This window comes from Tribolium madens, unplaced genomic scaffold (genome assembly GCF_015345945.1).
Source record: "Tribolium madens isolate multiple individuals breed KSU strain unplaced genomic scaffold, Tmad_KSU_1.1 Scaffold_2;HRSCAF=44;Tcas5.2_LGX, whole genome shotgun sequence".
Taxonomy (NCBI): domain Eukaryota; kingdom Metazoa; phylum Arthropoda; class Insecta; order Coleoptera; family Tenebrionidae; genus Tribolium; species Tribolium madens.
In genome coordinates, this window is record NW_025400995.1 from 198,738 (window position 1) to 219,315 (window position 20,578).

The 20,578-nt window shown below is 33.4% G+C and overlaps 2 protein-coding genes across 9 annotated transcripts; both read left to right on the plus strand.

Annotated features, from left to right (window-relative positions):
- Positions 1-5,936: 5,936 nt before the first annotated feature.
- LOC123006238 lies at positions 5,937-9,492 on the plus strand. Of its 5 annotated transcripts, none has more exons than XM_044400558.1 (7): positions 5,951-6,071; positions 6,137-6,416; positions 6,463-6,743; positions 6,804-7,148; positions 7,197-7,463; positions 7,514-7,663; positions 7,964-9,492. In XM_044400558.1, exons 2-7 carry the CDS (start codon positions 6,341-6,343, stop codon positions 8,369-8,371), a joined length of 1,527 nt encoding a protein of 508 aa, XP_044256493.1. In that variant the 5' UTR covers positions 5,951-6,071; positions 6,137-6,340; the 3' UTR covers positions 8,372-9,492. The 5 variants fall into 5 exon arrangements, with proteins under 5 accessions (XP_044256495.1, XP_044256493.1, XP_044256492.1 ...); XM_044400557.1 differs by having other exon boundaries at positions 5,958-6,071; positions 6,122-6,416; XM_044400559.1 differs by having other exon boundaries at positions 5,974-6,071; positions 6,332-6,416.
- Positions 9,493-10,685: 1,193 nt separating this feature from the next.
- LOC123006268 (homeobox protein onecut-like) lies at positions 10,686-17,527 on the plus strand. 4 transcript variants are annotated; one of them, XM_044400629.1, is made up of 5 exons: positions 10,686-12,424; positions 14,060-14,132; positions 14,773-14,796; positions 14,963-15,078; positions 15,129-15,268. In XM_044400629.1, the coding sequence occupies exons 1-4, from the start codon at positions 11,077-11,079 to the stop codon at positions 15,075-15,077; spliced, it is 1,560 nt and encodes a 519-aa protein (XP_044256564.1). In that variant the 5' UTR covers positions 10,686-11,076; the 3' UTR covers position 15,078; positions 15,129-15,268. The 4 variants fall into 4 exon arrangements, with proteins under 4 accessions (XP_044256564.1, XP_044256565.1, XP_044256562.1 ...); XM_044400630.1 differs by having other exon boundaries at positions 14,966-15,078; XM_044400627.1 differs by lacking the exon at positions 14,060-14,132 and having other exon boundaries at positions 15,129-17,527.
- Positions 17,528-20,578: the final 3,051 nt, after the last annotated feature.

The window sequence follows — 20,578 nt, forward strand, 5'->3', positions numbered from 1 at the left end:
ACTTAATAATAATAGTAATGTTGATAAAGATATTTGCCGAGGTTGGAAGTACGTGAGGTTAATTGTTGTCGTGGTTTTTGGAGGTGTTTCTGGTAGTCTTGATACTTAATATATTTGGAAGTGTTTACATGTTTATGGGTAGGGATGTATGTTGTAGTCGGCAGTAATTAACAAGAAAACAAAGTAAAATATTGTACAGACGTTGGACATTTTATGTAAATGGCTGAGCTATATTGGCTAAAAGCATTCTTGTGTAAAATAACCGGTCATGCCGTAATGCCGTCATGCTCGTACATTACCTGTCCCTCCTAAATGCGCTGATAAGACAATGAATTTCGGATAACAATTTCTTTATTGATTGTGTTTCATCGAATAGTGTTCCATTTACAAACATCGGTCTAGGTGTTAATCTTAATAACATATCCTCTATAAATCGTCCATATCAAAATAACCCTCAAAGTTAGGTGCGCCTAACTTTATGAGATGATAGGTTTTCATTTCTCAACGCACCTCTGGCTCAGACCACCTTCAGGCCTGATAGGCCGGAATCACTAACACCTTCGACGCTAATCGAAGCCGTAAACAATTGAAATAAATCACTTGAGCGAATGAGCGAAACAAATTCGAAAGCTTTTGCTTCTATCATTTTGTTCGGGTAGTAAATCATCAGTGTTTTATTAATTTTTGCACAATAAAAAATTAAAAATGATCAGCACAATATAATATTTTGCACAGTAAAAATAACAAACAGTAACTTTAATCAAAATTAGTAAAATAACATAAAATTTAAGTAATTTTTAGTTTTGTTATTATTGGAGGGTGGTATATGTATGCAAGGGCCTCTGCGCAAGAATGATTTTAGTAAGGGCTGGAAACTGTGCACAAATGGTAATCACTAATCAGCGTACTCCACTCTTTGCATTGTTGTGCTTCTGATACCACGATTTTTTTTTGAACACTGTGGAAACATTTTTTACTGGTCATTGTCTTTACTGTGCATTCATTTATTATTAAATACATGTCGTTTAAATAATATACTGAGCATTTGTTCTACCAAACGTTGTACCTACACCTATGTGTAAACACATATTTTGCAAGGGGCGAAAGTGTGAAAAGGTCCGATACCGAGTGCCAAGTAACGGGTGGCGGCTTTTGCACAACAGTCCCGGCCAGACTCTATTAAAGGTGTGAATGTATCTCCAGATGAATGAACGAGAACAATTGGGACTCGAGTGTCGTTTACGCTTATCACGCTATTCACCACCAGTCTTGTTCAGTCTACACCTGCACGTACACATTTTATGCAAGCTCTTAGTTCACTAATTTTGTAAATCAGAGCAAATCGCAACAAGGAAAAATTCTTATTTCTCCAATCTTATTATTGACACTGCTTTTATCAGAAAATAATATGTACAAATTATCTATTACTAAATATGTAGATACTAATCAATGTCGTCTTTTTATCAAAAATCAGGCAAAATTATTTTGTAGTGGTAATAAAACAAAAATTGTATTTTAGAAACAACCAAATTAAACATTCAAATTTTTTATACAAATATTCTTCAGAAGGTTACAAACTTTTCCTTTTTTTATTTTATAAATTGCGGCAAAACTGTACTTCAAACGTTATAATGTTTTATGCAACATATGTAAGATGTTCCGAGAAATCGATTAATACTTTGGATATTTTTGACTTTATCAGGAATTTTCTCAATAAATTTAACGTAGAACAATTATCTTTTTTTGTATGATAAAAATTAAATTCGCTTTCCGACGGTACTAAACAAACAATAATTCCCAAGTTATTAACAATAAACCGATCTGGGTACCGAAAATCGCCCAAAATTTCTACAAAATTCGAAAAAATCAAAAACTTTAAAATTGAATCATTTGCACTCTTAGGGCTTCAAGACACTTATTAAAGTATAAAAACGTTTTAAAAATGCAAGAAATAATTTTTTGAAAAATTTTCTGTAACTGTATGATTATATTGAATTAAATCATTAAGACTAACTTAAATAAGCAATAAAAGATGGCGGGCTCATAAGAGAACATATGCATATATTCTAATAAGTATAATAAGATAGAGCGCATAAGAGCAAATAATAAGAAAGAGAAAGAAAGAGCATAAGAACAACTGAGTGACCAAAGCATAAGCGCTTTTTGTCACAATGGACATTTTGAGCGACTGTTTTCAGTTGCACAAAATGCTCTTTGTGACTCTGCTTTTAGAAAAATTTTATGCTACATTTTTACCATCACTGACTGTGAATTGTTGTAGATCAACGTATTTCATCGAAACTAATGCTATTTGAGCTATATTTTCAAGCAAGTTTGGGTACCGCACACGTCAAATGACAAAAATTTTAACTGGCAAAATTAAAAAAAAAACACGTGTTACAACCTTTCATTGTGATATTTGAATGAGTGTCCTAAATTTTTTACCCCCACTAAACTCTATCTCTGGCTGCGCCACTGCCTGTTAGCATGTTTATTTTGTGTGGTATCCCTAATTTTTCTCTACTTTAAACTTCGGGGGAGGTATTAATTAGCAGAAACCATAAATCTGAAGTTATTTTTTAATTAAAAATAATGTATTTTGATCTGATAAAACCTTAGATGTGCCTCAAAAAATAAATAAACGTATCTATAAAATTTTAAAACATTTATTTTATATACCTACATATTATATAGTTAAAACATCATTAAATTAAACTTACTTATACATAAGTATACATAATGTTTTAGGATTAAAAAAAAATAACCATCAACTGCATTCAAATTTTATAGCTAACTTGATCCCCAAACATTTATAAATACTGAATCATGATGAAGTACAGAGGATAAACGGGTTGTTTTGCATCATTTTATAAATATTCTATTACAAACAAGAATAAATCAACTTTTAACTTTCCACTTTTTTTCTGAAATTAGGATAGGATTAGGAAAAAATAACTTTTTTTAGAATTATAGAAAAAATACTTTTGTTGCAATCCGTCGCTGCAACTTTATTTAGCATAGGTGAAACGAACTAATAACAATTTATTAGTGTTGTTGGTATTTTTATGGTTCAAGTAGCCGTGTTCGAAAAGGTCGGTATTAAATAAAGAATGCTTAAAAAAGTGATCTAAAGACAAATAAAATCTGAAAGTTAATTTGGTATTTTAGCGCATTTTATAGAATCAGTGAATATGCCAAAGGCGTTTTTCGAATCATAACTTATGATTATCTCTGTTAAAGATGGTCAGACAACCAGACTGGACGGTTTCAGTTTCCATCTCTTATTTTTTATTTGCAATCATGAAAAGTACATATTTGATTACGTTTACAGTCTGTTCTTTACCGACGTTCTTTTAACAGATCGCTTAGTTTATTGGTAAATAACTAACCGATTATTCTCACTCATGAGACTAAGACTTTTATTTTTTCACTTGCAGTTTATTTACTTTTCTCTTTTATTTTATTGTTATTATTATAATTATGTAGAAAACAAAGTACAAGCGTTTACCCAGCACACTGGCGTTCGTCACAAACTATTTTTAATTGAATTATCGGAATCGTTACACTTGATAGAAGATGAGACAAGCTGCTGGTTAGTTACATCAACTCTTTGATTAAAATTAATGTTTCACTTATAACTACACTAATGATATGTATATCAATTAGTTCCACTCAATAAAGCAATTTTATTGCATTACAACTTGACTCTTGTTGTATTCAAATTAAAACTTTGAACAGGAACAAATGCATTACGTGGATGTTATAAATAAACACTTTCAACGTAGGTATATTTGCACTATTAATACATTCCTTCTTTTAGAATGATTGTAACTATGCTCCGTAAAAATGAATTGTTTTTGATATTTTGTTGTTCCAAGAATTATATCGATTTGCAAGATAACGCAAATGGAAAAATTTATAACGGAAATTGGCTTTGAAAAACGGCAAATGTAACGTGGTAAAACCTGAAATTTTAGAGAACACATTTTCGGTTATAGTGTTAAGCTAGGTGTTAAGTTTCACTTAGCAAAGCCTAGTTCAATTAGAATTGACATAAAAAGTGTAGAAGGTATAAAATTAAACATTAAATTTAGAACAGTTATAACATTTTATGTTTAGTATACGGGATATAAAATATGCCAAAGCAACTTTATCCCTGATAGCTATAAGTAAATACATATTTAGAATATTTTTGAGCAATGAATCAGTCGTTTAAAACGCCAGATCTCTTTAACTATCTACCTGCTTAAAGTCTACTTCATAAATTTCAAAATAAGTTAATTAAGTAATATATAACACGTATGATGATTGACTTAATGATCAGTATTAATATGTAGGTACCTACAGTAAAATTATGCGTAAAATTTTTGTTGCCTGAATCTTGAAATATTATCCTACAATGAATATATTGATATTTTCGAAGATATCGATATTTACATAATGCCGATATAATCGCATTAAAATTATAAATTTGAAATGTAAATACGACTTGTTATCGACTTTTCAATTCGACTACTAAAATTATAATATAATATAGTTATTTTAAATAAATCTTGTAATAAAGTATAACTGTTCAGTTATAAATAAATAAGAACATTGATGACGTAATATAGTGTTATTTATATTACTTCTAAAGAATACAGGGAGAAGACTTGCTTCCACAACTTACAGTATGATTAATGGATTCTTCTAGCATCATAAAGCATATTTAAAAAAAATTAAAAGTGTTTATATACTGAAAAATTAAAAAAACTTAAATATTACATTACAAATTTTCCGACTACTAAGACAATTCGCATTGCACACATTTCTGACACATGTATAAAGCAGTTGATTCGTCATTAATATTCCATTTGTTATAAGTTATAGGTAAGTAGTGCTAATGCTTCTAGCTTCTTAACTTTATTACTCAATAATATCTCAAAAACTATGTACCGTAGAGTATTTCAAGCGTTTTTACAACTTAAGGTAAATTGACTATTTTTACGATTTTACTACCGCTCATCTTCAAAAATTCAAAAAATTCGAAATTTTTGAAACTTGACCCAATGTCGTTTTATGCACTTATTTGAGTCCTTAAGACTTCTAGAAATGTAAAAAACGTAAAATAGATCAATTTTAAAGATAAACATTTTTTTGATTTTTGTCGAGATTTTGGTCGATTGGCACCCGGAGCTGTCTAATGGCAATCACTCCGGACTTATTAGAGATAACCCCTTATATTTGTTGTACCGTTGGATAGAAAACTGAATTTTCTATCATATATTAAAAATTTCAGTGCTCTACGATAAATAGTTATCGAGAAAATTTGTGATAAAGTCAAAAATATCGAAAATTTAAATCCGACTATAACGTCAAAAGATTAGAGGAATTTTTACTATTTTACTACCGCTCACCTTCAAAAATTCAAAAAATTTATAATTTTTTAAACTTAACCCAATAACGTTTTATGCACTTTTTTTGAGGCTTTAAGATCTTTGGAAATGTAAAAAACGTTCTATCAAAAATGTTTGATTTTTTGGTCAGAAACAAATATAAGTATCTACTACTGACAATATGTTCGTATAAAGGTCAGTACAGCAATGTATAAAACTTTTATAACTTTTTGACAGTTTATGTACCTATATTGACTCAAAAGTTAGTCATGTAAGAAAATTTCTATTATTTATTTTAATTGGTTTTGTTTCACAAATTCAGAGAATCGTTATTTTTGAAGATTTCTAATATGATTTAAATTTGTTTGTGACTTTGCAGATAAGATAAAATGATTTGACTGTCAGTTAATTAGAATATGATGGTTCGAATACTGAATTTGATTTAAATTGTTGGCCCTCTGGTGATCAGTCTTGTAAGTTTGAAAAAAATTAAAGATTGTCGTTAGATGGCCACAGTTGCGATTACAAATTACAGTGTCCTACTACTCCTACTTTGTCGATTGTTGTTTCTTGTCGTTTTCGTTTATGTAAACGTAGTAATGACCGAAAAGAAAATGACAGAAGGCTAGCAAATCTTTGAGAGTTAATAAAATTCAAATTATAAAATAAAATTACAGAAATAAAATATTTTAGCGGGTAAGGTTTGGGTTAAATAAATTTGTTAAAAATATCGACAACATGTTTAGTTTCTTGGGGGACAGATGCCTTTAAAGATGACCGGTCTGAGATGTTGGTGCAAGAGAATAAATTAATTCGTTTTTATAAGTAATTTCGTTTGTGGGAAAGAATTCGCTCAAATTTTTCTATTTTTATAAGTCGGGATTTTGAGGTTAATTTTCTAATAGTTCGCCGTTACACATTGTTTATAGTTATGTTAATAAATAGTGTAATTTAAGAAAATTAAAATGGACAACTACTTTGAAAGCACCCTCGAGAATGTTTTACGTTGGGAGTTTCTCGACCACGTAGATATTTCATCAGGTGAGTTAAATAATTTAAAGCCAAACACATGAACTGTCCAACTTAGTCTTTGAGGAAATAGGTGAAGACAACAACCATGGAATCCAAAAAACAGTATGTTCTCTTCAACGGGAATACATATCCCTTTATGGCAGCCACCCCAAAATGGAAGACCGAATTTTCAGCACTTGTGGAGTCTGCGAGCAAGTTTTCAATCCGCAAGTCGTCGCCAACCATAAGGAACACTGTCCTGGCAAAAACAAAATCCAGTCTCAACAGCTGAAAAAGAAAGTCAAAAGCAAAAAGAAACTTCAAGCATCATCAGTGCCTCTCCCACCCCTCTTCAAAGTAATAATAATAATCAGTACTTAATAATACATTTTTAATTTGTTTTTGTTTTTTTTCTAGAAGGAAACACTTGGACCTCCGGTGCTTTCAAAATTTTCCGACATCTCCCCTCCTCAGGTGTCACGACTCGCTCCCGATGTTCTTCCACTTCCGGAACCCATAGTTACACCAAAAATAAACGAAATAGAACCTTCCCCAAGCGCTTCACCCCCAACGCCACCGCCTCCTCCTCTGCCCCCATCGCTCCTACACGAAGGTCCCCCAGAAGAATCCGCCAACATCCGCTATAAAAAGTCCAAGAAGAGTACTAAAACCCTTAGGGAATATGACCCTGATATTCATTGCGGCGTCGTGGACGGCCTCAAGGGACCCTGCACGAGATCTATCACTTGTTCTAATCATAAAGTACAATTTTCACAATTTTTTACAAATTTTACGTTTTATTCATTACAGATTCAGTTAAGAAAATCTGTGCCTGGTCGTAGTAAGAACATCCATGTGCTTATTGCTGAAAAGAAAGCAGCGAAGGAGAAAGATACACGACGTCGTTCTCCCACTCATCTTCTACAAATAGAGCCCAAACCGTCAACCGAATTTATGTTTCCTATTATTGAAACAGAACCAATTAATTGTGATGGAAGTGATACCGGTGATGAGGTAGCCAAATTTGTTGGAACTCCGCAACTCTCATCAAGCATCACTATAACAGATTTACCTCAGGTGAGTCTCGCTTTTTGATTTTATTTTTGTTCATTTGTTTAATTTTGTAGAATGAGTTGCATGATGAAGTTGAGAGTGACGATCCCTCTAATCAGTCGGAAAGTGGATATTGCTCTATTGAAACTACATTGTCTACTAAAAGTTCACCTCTATTGTATCTTAATCCAATCAGTCCAATAATTGTTGTAACACCCGTTCAAGTAAGTCACTAGGAACCTTATGTAATACTCTAGTTAGATTATTGCATTTGCAAATCTGAATATTTAATTGCATCCACTTTTTCCATTGTAACTCTAGATTAAGTAATTTAAACTTATCTGTGATACGACTTAATCGCACTGAAGAATTCCTTAGGTGAGTCAAAGGTGATAGCCGGCAGATGTTTCAAGATTCTACTAGTGTGTTATTACTAACAAAAATTTAAAATGTCGCATGAAGAAAATGTATTTGTAAAATCATTCTCCCAAAACTGATTGTTATTAACGTAATTGTGTTTATAGTTTATTCAGAAGGAAAACAGTGTCTATGTGGAAGCGCCTCAGCCGGCAAACAGCCCCCCGCCCAATGGCTACTTCCTCGCGATGCCGGAATCGTCCTCAAATATCAAACTTTATAAATCCCATCCAAAACCAACAATTCTACCCACTTATGGTGCTAGAAAGGTCGGTGGGGCGATCCTCAGCTCGAATCAAAGACTGGAGTATCAACGTAATGACATACAAATGGCTATCAGCACAAAAAGAAAAAGGGCATCCACGGTAAAAATGAGTGCTAGTGATAGTAAACAAATTAAATTAGCTGCTGATGTTAACGGTTTTATTTTACATACCGAAATGAGTGAAGTTGCTGATGCACCACAACCCAACCATTGTATTCAAGAAAATATCAACTTATTGAATATGAAGTGATTTATTTGTGTTTTTCAAACCATTATTTAGTCAGGTATGGTTTATCCTAAAGTGTTCTAAACTTAAGTCTGACTTAGCAGACTGTTTAAGACTGTTTTCTTGTAATACTCTGACATACGCTTATGGCAATGCTATATTGGGCAGTTTCACTCACTAATTTCCAATATGAGTAAAATGCCACCCTATTATTCCTTTTTGTATTGGGATGTACGTGTGTTATATAGTATACAGGTCAGTCATTTATGTATACTGAAAGTGTGATTAGTTTTTTAGTCGTAAATTTTGTATTTATGTGTTCATTTGCCTTTTTTCCTATATCCAAGTCATTTATTTTTTTTTTTAATAATTACTTCAGTTGTGGTTTGGTGCTCAGCAAATTGATCTCGTAAAAACAAAAAGTTGTGATTAAAATCACTGTGGTTTAGTTGTGCTTCAAATAATTTTAATCTAGTGATATTTGTAAATATGTACATATTTTCTTTTATTTATTGCTTTACTAATTTATTAGTTACGTACACATACTTTTTTTGTTATTTTTATACAAGATTTAAGTACATTACAAGTCCCTTATTTGACCAATTTATAAAACATCTTACACAAGATATACGTAAACTATGTATATACATTTATCATAATATACTTACTTGTCATTGTGATGTGAAACTAACTATTGTTTAATTACCAAATTTGGACAAAAATACAATAATTTATCGTCTTTGGTTTCTGACCTGGTTAGGTGATCTTTTCAGTGGTGTACTTGTAATAATGTCATTTGTTCTTATGGATTTAGTAAATGTTTTGGTGTCGTAGGATAATAGAAGACACGAAATTTACAAGCAACAATTGATTTGTAATTGGAATGTTAAGATTTTTCTGTCTTGTTAGTCTTTACCATTTTGTTAGGATTCTTTTTATGTTTTTTATTTTATAGTTTTGTATGTACCTCATTTTGTTTGTTTTTCATTTGTGTTGTGACGCGGTAATTTTTTTACCTAACTTTTTGGGATTCTATTGTGACCTTTTTTACGTTCATTTTAGTAGTGAATGAAGCAACATAACTGACCTGTATATGTCGTTGCGACTTTGTCAAATAGTCTAATATAGATAGCAGTGTACCTAATCATTTTTTGTTTGTAGCTTTACATTTCAGCATTTAATATAAAATATAATATTATGAATACGCATTGTTTAACTGTGATTGGTTCACAAGCAATGCTCCATGGCTGTGAATATTGCCAATTTCATCAGGGCTAGCAGTCCTACTGCTTCTTTGTAAAATATCATTTATTTTTCAATAGGTGATATTCTATAACATTTATTTTCGTTTTAATAAACTTTAGACTACCGAAATGTTGTCTTAATTCTCCTTATTGTTAACCGATTGCATTGTGTCAATCAATAAAGATTGAAACAAGTGCGCTGAACAGCTTCATGAAATAATCAATAAAAGCAAAGTCTCCAAGCGTCTCAAAAATGTGTAATAAAAAAATCAGAATTTGTTTTTTTTTTTTTAAGTATCGAGTTTTTATTGAAATACAGTAAACTGTAATGACATCTAGGCATTTTATTGACGTAAAATCTGTTATAAGTTATAACGAAACGATAAAACCATTGGCGGAGATATACATTGGAATGTGGTAAATGAAGTTGTCGATTAAAAATGTTCAAAGATAATTTTAAGGAGAAGAAAAGTTTTGAATAAAGGATTAGAATAGCGTGACGTGTATTGTCGCCACTTTATAAATATTTAACGAATAATAAGAAGACACAATTTGTCGAGTCCAATAATTTTATATTAAATGTATAATTAAAATGTTGAATTGCTCGGTGCGCTTGTTATTTCGTGCAGAGGGATTTGAATAAATAATGATGAGAGGAGGAACTAAAAATTTTGAAGGAAATTTAAATTTGTTCGTTGTAGATGTCGCTATATTTGTTTGTATTTTGGGGTAGTCCGTTTTTTTTTTTGCGTTTATACTACCTATAAATAAAGATATATTATATATCGGCAAATATGAATGTGAATAATAAGCCTGAAACTTGTAGGTAGATATCATATTCTTGTAATCAGTTATTGCGTGCGGTGTTGTTAGAGGCAGAGGCACTGAGGGATATGTGGTGTGTTGTAGAGTGAATTTGGAATTTGTCGTTTATGTGTCGGTTGCTAGTTGCTATCCCCGTCCCCGATTTAGGGTGAAGGGAGGGCGACGCGCGGCCGGCGGGCGCAGCACGAGGGTAGGTTTGAGGGTCGCGCGCAGAACCACCTGGCGTCGCGCGCTCCCCCATTCAATTCACTATCGACCGGCTGCGAGTAACAATTTCCCCACCGATACTAATCGAAATCGGAGTCCAATGAGAAAATCGGTACGGGCTCCGGGTAGGCATAGGCATACTAGGCAATCGAAGTGAGCATGCGAGGAGGCTAGAGGATCGCGACCATGAGTGGCAGTGCCGTCGGGTTCGCGGCTTCTGTGCCTTTCAAAAGGGTGACGAAGCGGTCGAGCTCGTGAACAAATAAATAAGTGTGTTTTTAGTTTGGGGATAGTGCGTGGCATCGGTGGTGGTGTGGTGTGGTGTGGTGTAGTGATAGAAGAGGTAAGGCGAGACGAAGGCAGGTGCCAGGGGTAGCCCGGGGGCAGCCCGGGGACGACGTCGACGTCGCGACGCCGAGCCATGGCTTTTTCGATAAGCCGCCAACCCTCGTGATGGACCATATAGGCGACATGATCGAGCAGCAGGCACTGGGTGATCCGGTCGATTCTTCTGATGGCAGCGCGCATGCGACTGGTGGCGGCGGCATGGAGACGCAGACCGTCCGCATGAGGTTGGTGTCGCGTGCTGTGGTGGAGAGACGTCTTGTAAAACAGGAAGAGGCCGAAGGCCCCCTGTCTGTTATAGTCCAACCACAGGACGATTCCCGAGATTCTGAACTTCTTAGTCCTGGCAAGTTATCACCGACTTCGGTGAGCGTAGCCAACATGATTGATGCGGCTGATTTTCGAATGCAGCCAGAACCCACTTACCAAACACTCACTTCGGTCAATGGAAGATTATCACCACCAGGATACAGTCCTAGTTCCTCTTATGCCACCCTTACTCCGCTTCAACCCTTACCCCCGATCTCAACAATGTCCGATAAGTTTGCATACGGTCATGCCGGCAATGTCACGGGATCTTTCACGGTTATGCAAAACAATAGCCTCGGAATAGGCTTAGGTTTGGGTGTAAACGTGAATACGGCCTATTCTATGCCCACTATGGGTATGACACCTCCTCACAATTACTCTTCTCCCGGTATGGGTCTACAACAGCAACCGAGTCCAATTAGTCCTCAAAGCGCCTACAGCCAAAATGGATTGCCGTCCCCCCAGAAGAGTATGTCACCACCAGGTTACGATTCTCCCTACGGTGCCCAACAAAGAGATTTAGTAGCGCGTTCGTTACAAAGTCCACAATTAAGTCCGCCGTCAGCTTCATTAAACTCACCAGATGGTACTCTAGTGGCTGGTTTTGGTAGTTCTACTCTTAACGGTTTAGGCCTCCAACATCATCCACCAACGCTGGTTCAAATCGCCGCTCCCCAACAACGGGACTGCTCGCCTTCACCACCCGTTCTCAGTTTACAACCTCAACAACAAACACAACAACAACAACAACAACAACCGCAACCTCAACAACAACAACAACAACAGCAACCTCAACAACAACAACAACAACAACAACAGCAACAACCACAACCCGCTGTTGCAATGCAAATCTCTTCAAAGAATGCCTCCACTGGAGCGCTAAGTGTACCTGCCATCGCTGCCGACGTCGAGGAAATCAACACCAAAGAGTTAGCTCAACGCATTAGCGCAGAACTGAAACGCTACAGTATACCCCAAGCTATTTTCGCCCAAAGAGTACTTTGTAGGTCGCAAGGCACTCTTTCTGATTTATTACGAAATCCGAAACCTTGGTCGAAACTAAAATCTGGTCGAGAAACATTCCGACGGATGTGGAAATGGCTACAAGAACCGGAATTTCAAAGAATGTCCGCCCTACGTCTTGCAGGTTTGTATTAACGACAACACCCATATATATAATGGGTGACACCTCGGGTGACACCTTACACAATTGTAACTCCTATCTACCCTATCTATATGCAACATTGCGAACCGACCCTGTATTTACGAATGAGTACTTACAGCGCGCTACATCGACATGACGTATGTTGTACGTTGAACTTTTTACAAAGGGTTCTTTCTTAGCCTTTTAAAACTCTTTTGTTAGTCGCAGAACGCAAAGAAAAGCCGGTCTTCAAAAAAAAACCGAACTTGTTTTTTTGTATTATATTTTAAACTATGTACAATAAACGGTTGTATACATATCATACACATCAAGCGCCCAACGCGACTAAATTTCTAATATAGTCATTTTTATATTAATGTGCATCGAAGTAGTCGTTGAAAGGGATCATTTTAAACAATCCCAACCTCAATCTTCCCGAAAAATTATTTTCTCAAATAAATATGAGGTAGCAAAAAATAATTAAAATGAACGACGTAATTAACATATTGATGTGATTAAATTTGTTCCGAATGACATTAATGACACTTTTTATGTGAATCAGCCTTTAAATTAAAGATGCATTTAGACTTCTGCAACCTACTTGATGCACATTAATATGAAAAAGAGTATAGGTGCCTATCAGCCTAACCTACATACATTCTAATCCCTTATTTTTTGAACAAACTGAACATTATACCAGTGAAACCTTCTAAAATTCACTCGACGTGTGCCTAAAAATAAGAAACCGTCCATTTCCCGTCATTTATTTACTTTTTTACACCATGTTTAAAACCTCTCTTGCATTCCCTAGGCTTCACACGCATCATATTATTATTTAAAATAATTACGTTTCAAAAACACACACACCTATACACTATTTCAAATAAATACTCTACGTTCGAGTCGCAAAAGTCATTTGTTTTTGTGTTGATGTTTTGATTAAAAAAAAAAAAAAAACTCTTCAACAGAATTTTAAAGAAAATTGATAATCTTGGGTACATCCTACGCTCGTATTAATTTAGCAGAGTTAATAAAGTTTTTGTTCGTTTTTTCAAGAACGTCAACAAAATTTCCGTGATGTTTGATGGCAGCTGTAAATTGGGTTAAAAGGGGTAAAAAGGAAATAAAATCTTTTTTTAATAGAAGACGTGTTTGATTTCATTATGATGGCAAAAAAAATCATAATTATTGATAAAAATACATCGAGAATGTTAATCTTATCGATATAAAGCTCAGGTTAGTCAAATGTAGTGTAGAAACTCTTCTATAGGTAAAGTATTGATTTTTACTTCAGGCTGATATTTCCCTGTACAGTTCCCCCCTTCCCGTTTTAATGGCATGGGTTAGTACACTTTTAAAGCATACAGTACGAAATGACGAAATGATAAATTTTTATCGATGAATTCGATTGCGCTTTAAACAGTGATAAATCGCGTCGATTAAATCGATTTTGTTAAAAAAAAAAAATGTTAAAAATCCGATCGAGACAGACTATGAATTGAATTCCGTTGATTTGAAAGCGAAATTAAACACTTTGTTTATATTATTAATTTTGAGAGGAGTCGTGTGCATTGAGAAGAGATTTTGGACTGATATTGTTTTGTTGTCATTGTTGACTTCTCTCTTGTTTCATTGCAGACTGCCAGATGCGCAATGTAAACGTGAGGGCAGTCAACCCCAAACGAAGGAAACCATCCTCCTCTTCGTGCTTGTGAGTTTTACTGTCTGTCTGTCTCGATGTAACGCGAAAAAATTTTGCATGAATTTATATGTTAGTCGAATATCAGAGAAAATGCATGGATTTAATGATCCATATTGGTAGCATGTTTTGTGTATTGTTATATTCGTCCCCAATCATTAAAAGGGCATCAGTGACGAAAATGCATGAAGACGAAATTTTTGACAGCGAGTCCCCTCATCTTTTCTTATACATACATGTACAAAAAATACTATTTTTTACTACATTTGAGTTTTGTCCTTCTCTTGGGTTTGTTTGTATTCGACTGGTTGGTTGTAAGTTGTAATTATGACAACGGTAGATGTAATTGGACGTAAAATATATAGTTAATCTTGGAACGTCCCATTGGCCAAGTCAGATTGACAATTAGGAGCGAAAGGAAATCGAATTTTCTGTTTCGCGAATTAATGACCAATAGGAAATTCAATATAAACTTGATTAGCCACATTGCTAATTAACAAGAAAAACCTAATCACACAAAATTAATTTTATTAGATGGGGTAGATTGGGTCACAAAATTCGTTCTTTAACAAAATTACTTCCGATGCATCTTTCGTTACAATTTCTCTATGGCAATTATGATTGATACAAATTATTTTTCTCTTTCTTACAGCTGCGCAGATCCCACAACGAGGCAGTAAGTATCTTGATATTTCTCTTCAATACTCTTTTTTTAATTTACATCATCTGGTCTTGATATGATAATGAATTGAGGAATCATTGACCAGATGACTAATTTGTAAAAGAAGCACGATATTTATTTGACCATCAGCTCGAGTATTACCTTCCGTGTTTTTTTGGAGCAGGTTGCAAACGGAAAGAGGAGAGTTCGAACAATTCGGATCAGCTACCCACTCCCAAGAAGCCCCGATTGGTTTTCACCGACCTTCAACGGCGTACTCTGCAGGCTATTTTTAAGGTAAATTTCCGAATTTGGAAAGAATCGTTTTCATTCTAGGAACGTTCCAGGAAACGAAAAGGCCTTCGAAGGAGATGCAGGTCACCATAGCTCGGCAATTGGGTCTGGAACCGACAACCGTTGGCAACTTTTTTATGAACGCCCGAAGAAGATCGATGGACAAGTGGAAGGACGAAGATCCCAAGTCATCTTCCACGACTATAATCCACCAACAAATGTCCCCGGGATTGGAGCAAGACGATCCCGAGCAGGATATAGATTTGGACAATGACATCGACGATCAGGAAGATGTCTTGTGACATGCATTCCGTGACCGCCATTTGTTGATGCTGTGACACTTAACAGTGACGGCGTTCCTAGAATTTAGATATAATAGTGTAGACCCACCGACAACTTGTGTATTTGACCGGCGAACAAAAAATTTTTCTTCAATTCTACGCTTCAGGAAACTTGGAGTGATCTCATTGGCCATTGACAGGATCTTGTGTTCGGTTAAATAATCCACCAAATGTGTTAATTTATTTAATATTTTGTTATTTATTTAATTTATTATTTATTTTTTATGTGGTTTTGTGAAATTTGTGATCGACTATAATTAACTTGATTTTATTGCTCTTGAATCCATACATCTTTACATTCCGCTAGCACGCTTTGCGGTCAACAAAGGCTGTATTTTACCTCATTTTCTAGTCATTGTATTGGTTCAAAATTATTTATTGATAAGTATTTATTTTCTTGTAAATACGAACAGACAAATTGTTAAATTATATGATTATAATATAAGGAGTTTTTTTTTTGTTAGAATAGAATTTCTAAGAATTTCGAACTTGTTTTTTATTTGTAGGTGTCAAGACTCTGTTTAGAATAGATTAGTTTTTAAGAAAATATTCGAGTTTAACTTTTCTACATGTGATCATTTGGTTTGATCTGTGATCTGTTATTAAATTTGTCGATTTATTTAAATCCAGGTCAAATACAGAGAGAATTGAACTTTCTTCACAAAAAATGTAAAATATCAAAATGAGGCTATATTTTGGTAAAAAAGTTCTAAAAAGTTTCTATTTTAGCACAAACAATAAAGAAAAAGTCTGTATTCAGTACTAGTCTAGTTAATAATAATGTACAAAATTCCATTTCTATTCGGTATTTTTTGTGTAAAGAATAGTTGATTCTGAAAGTCGGGGGTAGGTATAAAATTTGGCAGAGTGCCCAAAAGAGCACCTAGTCTACGTACCAAAAATATTTTTTACGAATTATTTCTTGTAATATATTGTAGTAGTGTAAAGCATTTCTGTTCTGATGAAAAGAAGAAGAAAAAAGAAAAAGCAAGATAATTTTTGAAAGAAGAAAAAGTAATGACACTGCGTATGTAAGAGTGCAAGTTTTGACAATATTTACTAACATATATGGGGGGATGATGGTATGTTGTTACTTTTTCATCGTAGAAATTTGAAATTTGTATTGAAAGTCTGTGACAGTGAAAATAGAATCATATTTAATAGTACTGGTTGTTAAATCTCCTATGTAAATATTGCGAGACAAAAGTATTTATATATAATTCCCAGCAATGTCGGGATCACTTTTGCTATGGTCTTTCTGTAAATGAATACATAATCTAACTCTAACTGTACACGGAGCGTTGGCTTTGTTTCTTTTTGTATTTGCATGCAAGATGTAAGGGTGGTGTACACGGGCGATGTTTTTTTTTTTGTTAAAAAATAAATTTGTTCCCTGTATGCCGCTTGTGACATCGTTATAGGTTCAGTATCATGTACGTATTATTATTATCACTTATCAGTTTTAGAGCGTCGAACGCCTCATCCTGGCGACGAGTTGGGGTCACGAAATGCCTTACTACAACATGTACCGTTGTTTAAGTCTAGTCAGCACTTGTCAGACGTGTTTTTTTCTGTAATCGTTCGTTTTATTATTTTCTAGTTCTTTACGTCGTCCTTAGTTAGAGCTTCACCAAAAAGCATCATAAAAAATACTCCGCGGAGCGGCGAGTATTTCGATCGGTACCTAAGTACATTTTTTGTACCTACCGGAGTCAGAACTCGCCTCGCCGTTCTCGAGCGGGTTGTCGGCCCTTCTTTTCTTATTAAAAAAATAAATAAAAAATTAAAATATGTGCAATTTCAATAAAATTAGATTGTCGCCGCACCCGCTACTGTGTGTACTACATACAATGTTTTGCACGATGTTGCACTTTACTCTAATTTGTCAGGTTCCGGGGGTTGTCAGAATCCACATTTCCAGAATCGAGCGCTACTATGAATCCCATCTGCTGTGTATTGTATAAATAAGTTTATTCACAACCCATCGATCGGTCACTACCACCCAGAATAATTTAGTGCAATAGTAAAACGTGTAAAAATGGCAATATCATATCCCATCAAAGTGTAATCGTGAGCGATCACGAGTCTACACACGATTCTGTAGAGAAATAGCGTTGATTAAAGAAATATTTAAAATATACGTCTTTGTTTTATTTACTTGTACATAAACTGCACACATACAATTAAGCAGAAGACTCGAAATAGTAAATATTTTTGATAAAAATAAAGTAATTTTTTTTACAAAATCAGTAAGAAATTATTACCTTACTAAAACGTAATAGCTTGAACGCTTTCACACCCATTAAAAACGTTAATTTAGCAATCTTTGTCAGCCGATAACAATTGTTTTTTTCTGGAAATTGTTGGAAAATTTGGAAGCACTAAAAGTAGAAAATGGCAAAAGGTGTAGATTGAGTAAAAGTAAAAAACAAAAATTTAATCATAATTCTACAAAGTAGTAGAGTTTCATAGAGAAAAAAGGTCTAAAAGTGCCTAAATTAGCGTTTAAAAAAAATAACTAAGAGTGTGTTGGATCATTCAATTTGACAGTTGTTGACATTTCGCGACAATGGCAATGTGGCTCACACTCTTCAAGAAAATCAGGCGAATTTTTTTTTTAAAAGTCGTATAAAATCTTTAATTTGCATTTTTTTCGAATTCACTGAGAAAAAAAACGAAATAATCCCTTATCTAACAATAATTTTTTTGTGGTTAATTGGAAAAAAAAATCGTCAATAATTATTGAATTCTGAATCGAATTTTTATAACAAATCAGGGTTTAGTGTGAGTTATCTTACTTTAATTGGATCTAATTTTGCATAATGGGTGGAGCCAACCCCAGAGCCAATATTAATCATGCACTTTCGATTATTAGACCAATAAAAAGTAAAAAAATATTTAATGCGTTATAGTTGAGTGTCATTTTTCGATTCTTAGCCAACCAATTACGTCTTTTAAAATCAACCAATCAGAATCACGTCTTAGATTTTTCGACAAGAATTTTTTTTTAAATTTTAATAATTTCAAAAATCTTGATTTTATTTTCAACCTAACAAATAATTATTTAAAGGATAAATAAATGTCCAAACTTTCAAAATTTGACATTTTTGAAGATTTACATAACACTGAATTAAGTTTATTTATTGTGTACTAAAATTTGTATTTTGCTCAATTTTTGATTCAAAAATTCCGATTCGAGTCGTTTTTAGCGGTTTTAGTCTTTATTCTTCGAAAAAAGATTGAAATGTTTATACAGGGTGTTCCGTCTAAACCACACATTAGAAGTATTGGGAGTTCGAATAATCGTATTTATTTGAAAATTAGTACATAGCCATAATGCATTAAGTCCTCCTAAATGAAAATATTTTCAAGATGGCAGCACTTCCGCTTATACCGGAAGTCGGTCTCAACTTTCTTATTTTAAACAGAAAGGTATATTTTTTACTGCTTTTTTGGATTAACCGGGTTATTTTAAGAGATTTTTTATCAGCTTTCCCTATACTTAAATTTAGCCGTTTTTGAAATATTTGGAGTTTTTCAAAAAAATTTGGATCTGCACCTTCCTCTTTAAAAATCGGTAACTCTGCCGTTTTTTAGGATTTTCAATTCGTTTTTTTGGCGTTTGAAAGAGAAAGCTTAGATCCCTTTTTTGGTGTTTTCAAATTTTGAAAAAAAAAACATATCCCAAAATTTTAAGGTTACTTTTGTAATAATTCAAATACTTATAACTGAATTTTTTCAAATGAAATACCCCAATTTTTATTTTACTAAATATATGAGAATTAAATTGTGCATTGATCTGTATTAACATTCCCTATACCTAAATTTAATAATTTTCAAGTTATGGACTTTTTTTTAAGACTACAGAAAATTTATTACTAGCCACACCCGTTTTCACATAGTTTGCTATGGAAATCAAAAATGTCAAAATTGTTTCTCAATAAACGTCGACAGTGACTTATTATTAGAGAAATGATGCCAAAATATGGAGAATCAAGGTTATGCAAACTTAATTATTATTGATAGGTTCTACCAAGCTAACAAGTAAGAAAAATTTATTTTTGTTTAATGAACGACATCATAATTTTGTTACACTCTCCATAAATACAAAATTAATTAATTAAATCTAATTTTGAGTAGCTTTGACTCTCCATATTTTGGCACTATTTGTTAAATAATAAGTCACTGTCGACGTTTATTGAGACACAATTTTGACATTTACTTAACTTACTAAAATAAGTTTAATGAGGCTCTATCGACGTTGATGTTTTTTCTCATAAAAATGTGAATTAATGTCAATATGAAAATGTGTTATCTCCATATACACCACTCAAAACAATTAAAGGAACAAAAATATTTCCTAATTTTTTGGTAATTTTCGAAAAATAATCGTATCTAGATTTTTAAAAAACCATTCTAAGGCTTTAAGTTTTGAGATCTTTTGACAAAAAAAAATTGTGTTACAGTTATCACGCCAGCGTAAGAAATAGCACGAGATGAAAATTGTAATTTTTTTTCGTTTTTGTTTTTGGTCCACGGACTTGGGATTTTTTTTTAGTTAAATCAATGAATGTGCCGGATAGCCTGTTCATTCGGCTTTAATGTGCTTTTTTTATATTCTCTTACATCATTTTGTCGCTGAAATATCTGACTTTTAATGAAAAAGGATCCTTTTGTTTTTGATCATCGATATCTCAGCAACCAATAACCGTACAGAGAATCTAAGAGTAGTTCCAGAAACTGAAATAAATGTTTTACAAGATTCTTTAATGATTTTTTTTTAAACTTTTTGTTTTTAACTCTAAAACATTCATTTGAAAGAAAGAGAAAAAAAGTAACTTTCTGCATTGTTTTATTAAATCTACAAATATTGATGGGGAAATTGATGTTTTTATGTGGTTTTACACCTTAATGTACTCCCCATAGCGCCCTCTAAATTTTTAAATTGATCCATCAAACCGTTTTCTCGGACCGATTGATCAAAGTTTTGCAAATGAATTAAAGGAACAATTACACATATTGTTTCTGAATATTGCTTAATCTTCATCAAAATGAAAAAAAAAACACTATTTTTTTCTATTTTTTTACAATCATGCATTAGTTTGCATTAGCTATTTGCTATAAATAAAAAAAATTAAACAAAAATTGTTTTTTATTTTTTT

What these genes read in the sequence shown, in the direction of transcription:
- LOC123006238 (XM_044400558.1), top strand. Translation starts at nt 6,341, where the DNA reads ATGGACAACTACTTTGAAAGCACCCTCGAGAATGTTTTACGTTGGGAG. An exon ending in CCACGTAGATATTTCATCAG is followed by an intron (nt 6,417 to 6,462) that starts GTGAGTTAAATA and finishes TGTCCAACTTAG; the next exon opens with TCTTTGAGGAAATAGGTGAA. An exon ending in CTATAACAGATTTACCTCAG is followed by an intron (nt 7,464 to 7,513) that starts GTGAGTCTCGCT and finishes TTAATTTTGTAG; the next exon opens with AATGAGTTGCATGATGAAGT.
- LOC123006268 (XM_044400627.1), top strand. Translation starts at nt 11,077, where the DNA reads ATGGACCATATAGGCGACATGATCGAGCAGCAGGCACTGGGTGATCCG. An exon ending in GTCCGCCCTACGTCTTGCAG is followed by an intron (nt 12,425 to 14,772) that starts GTTTGTATTAAC and finishes TCTTTCTTACAG; the next exon opens with CTGCGCAGATCCCACAACGA. An exon ending in CTCTGCAGGCTATTTTTAAG is followed by an intron (nt 15,079 to 15,128) that starts GTAAATTTCCGA and finishes GGAACGTTCCAG; the next exon opens with GAAACGAAAAGGCCTTCGAA.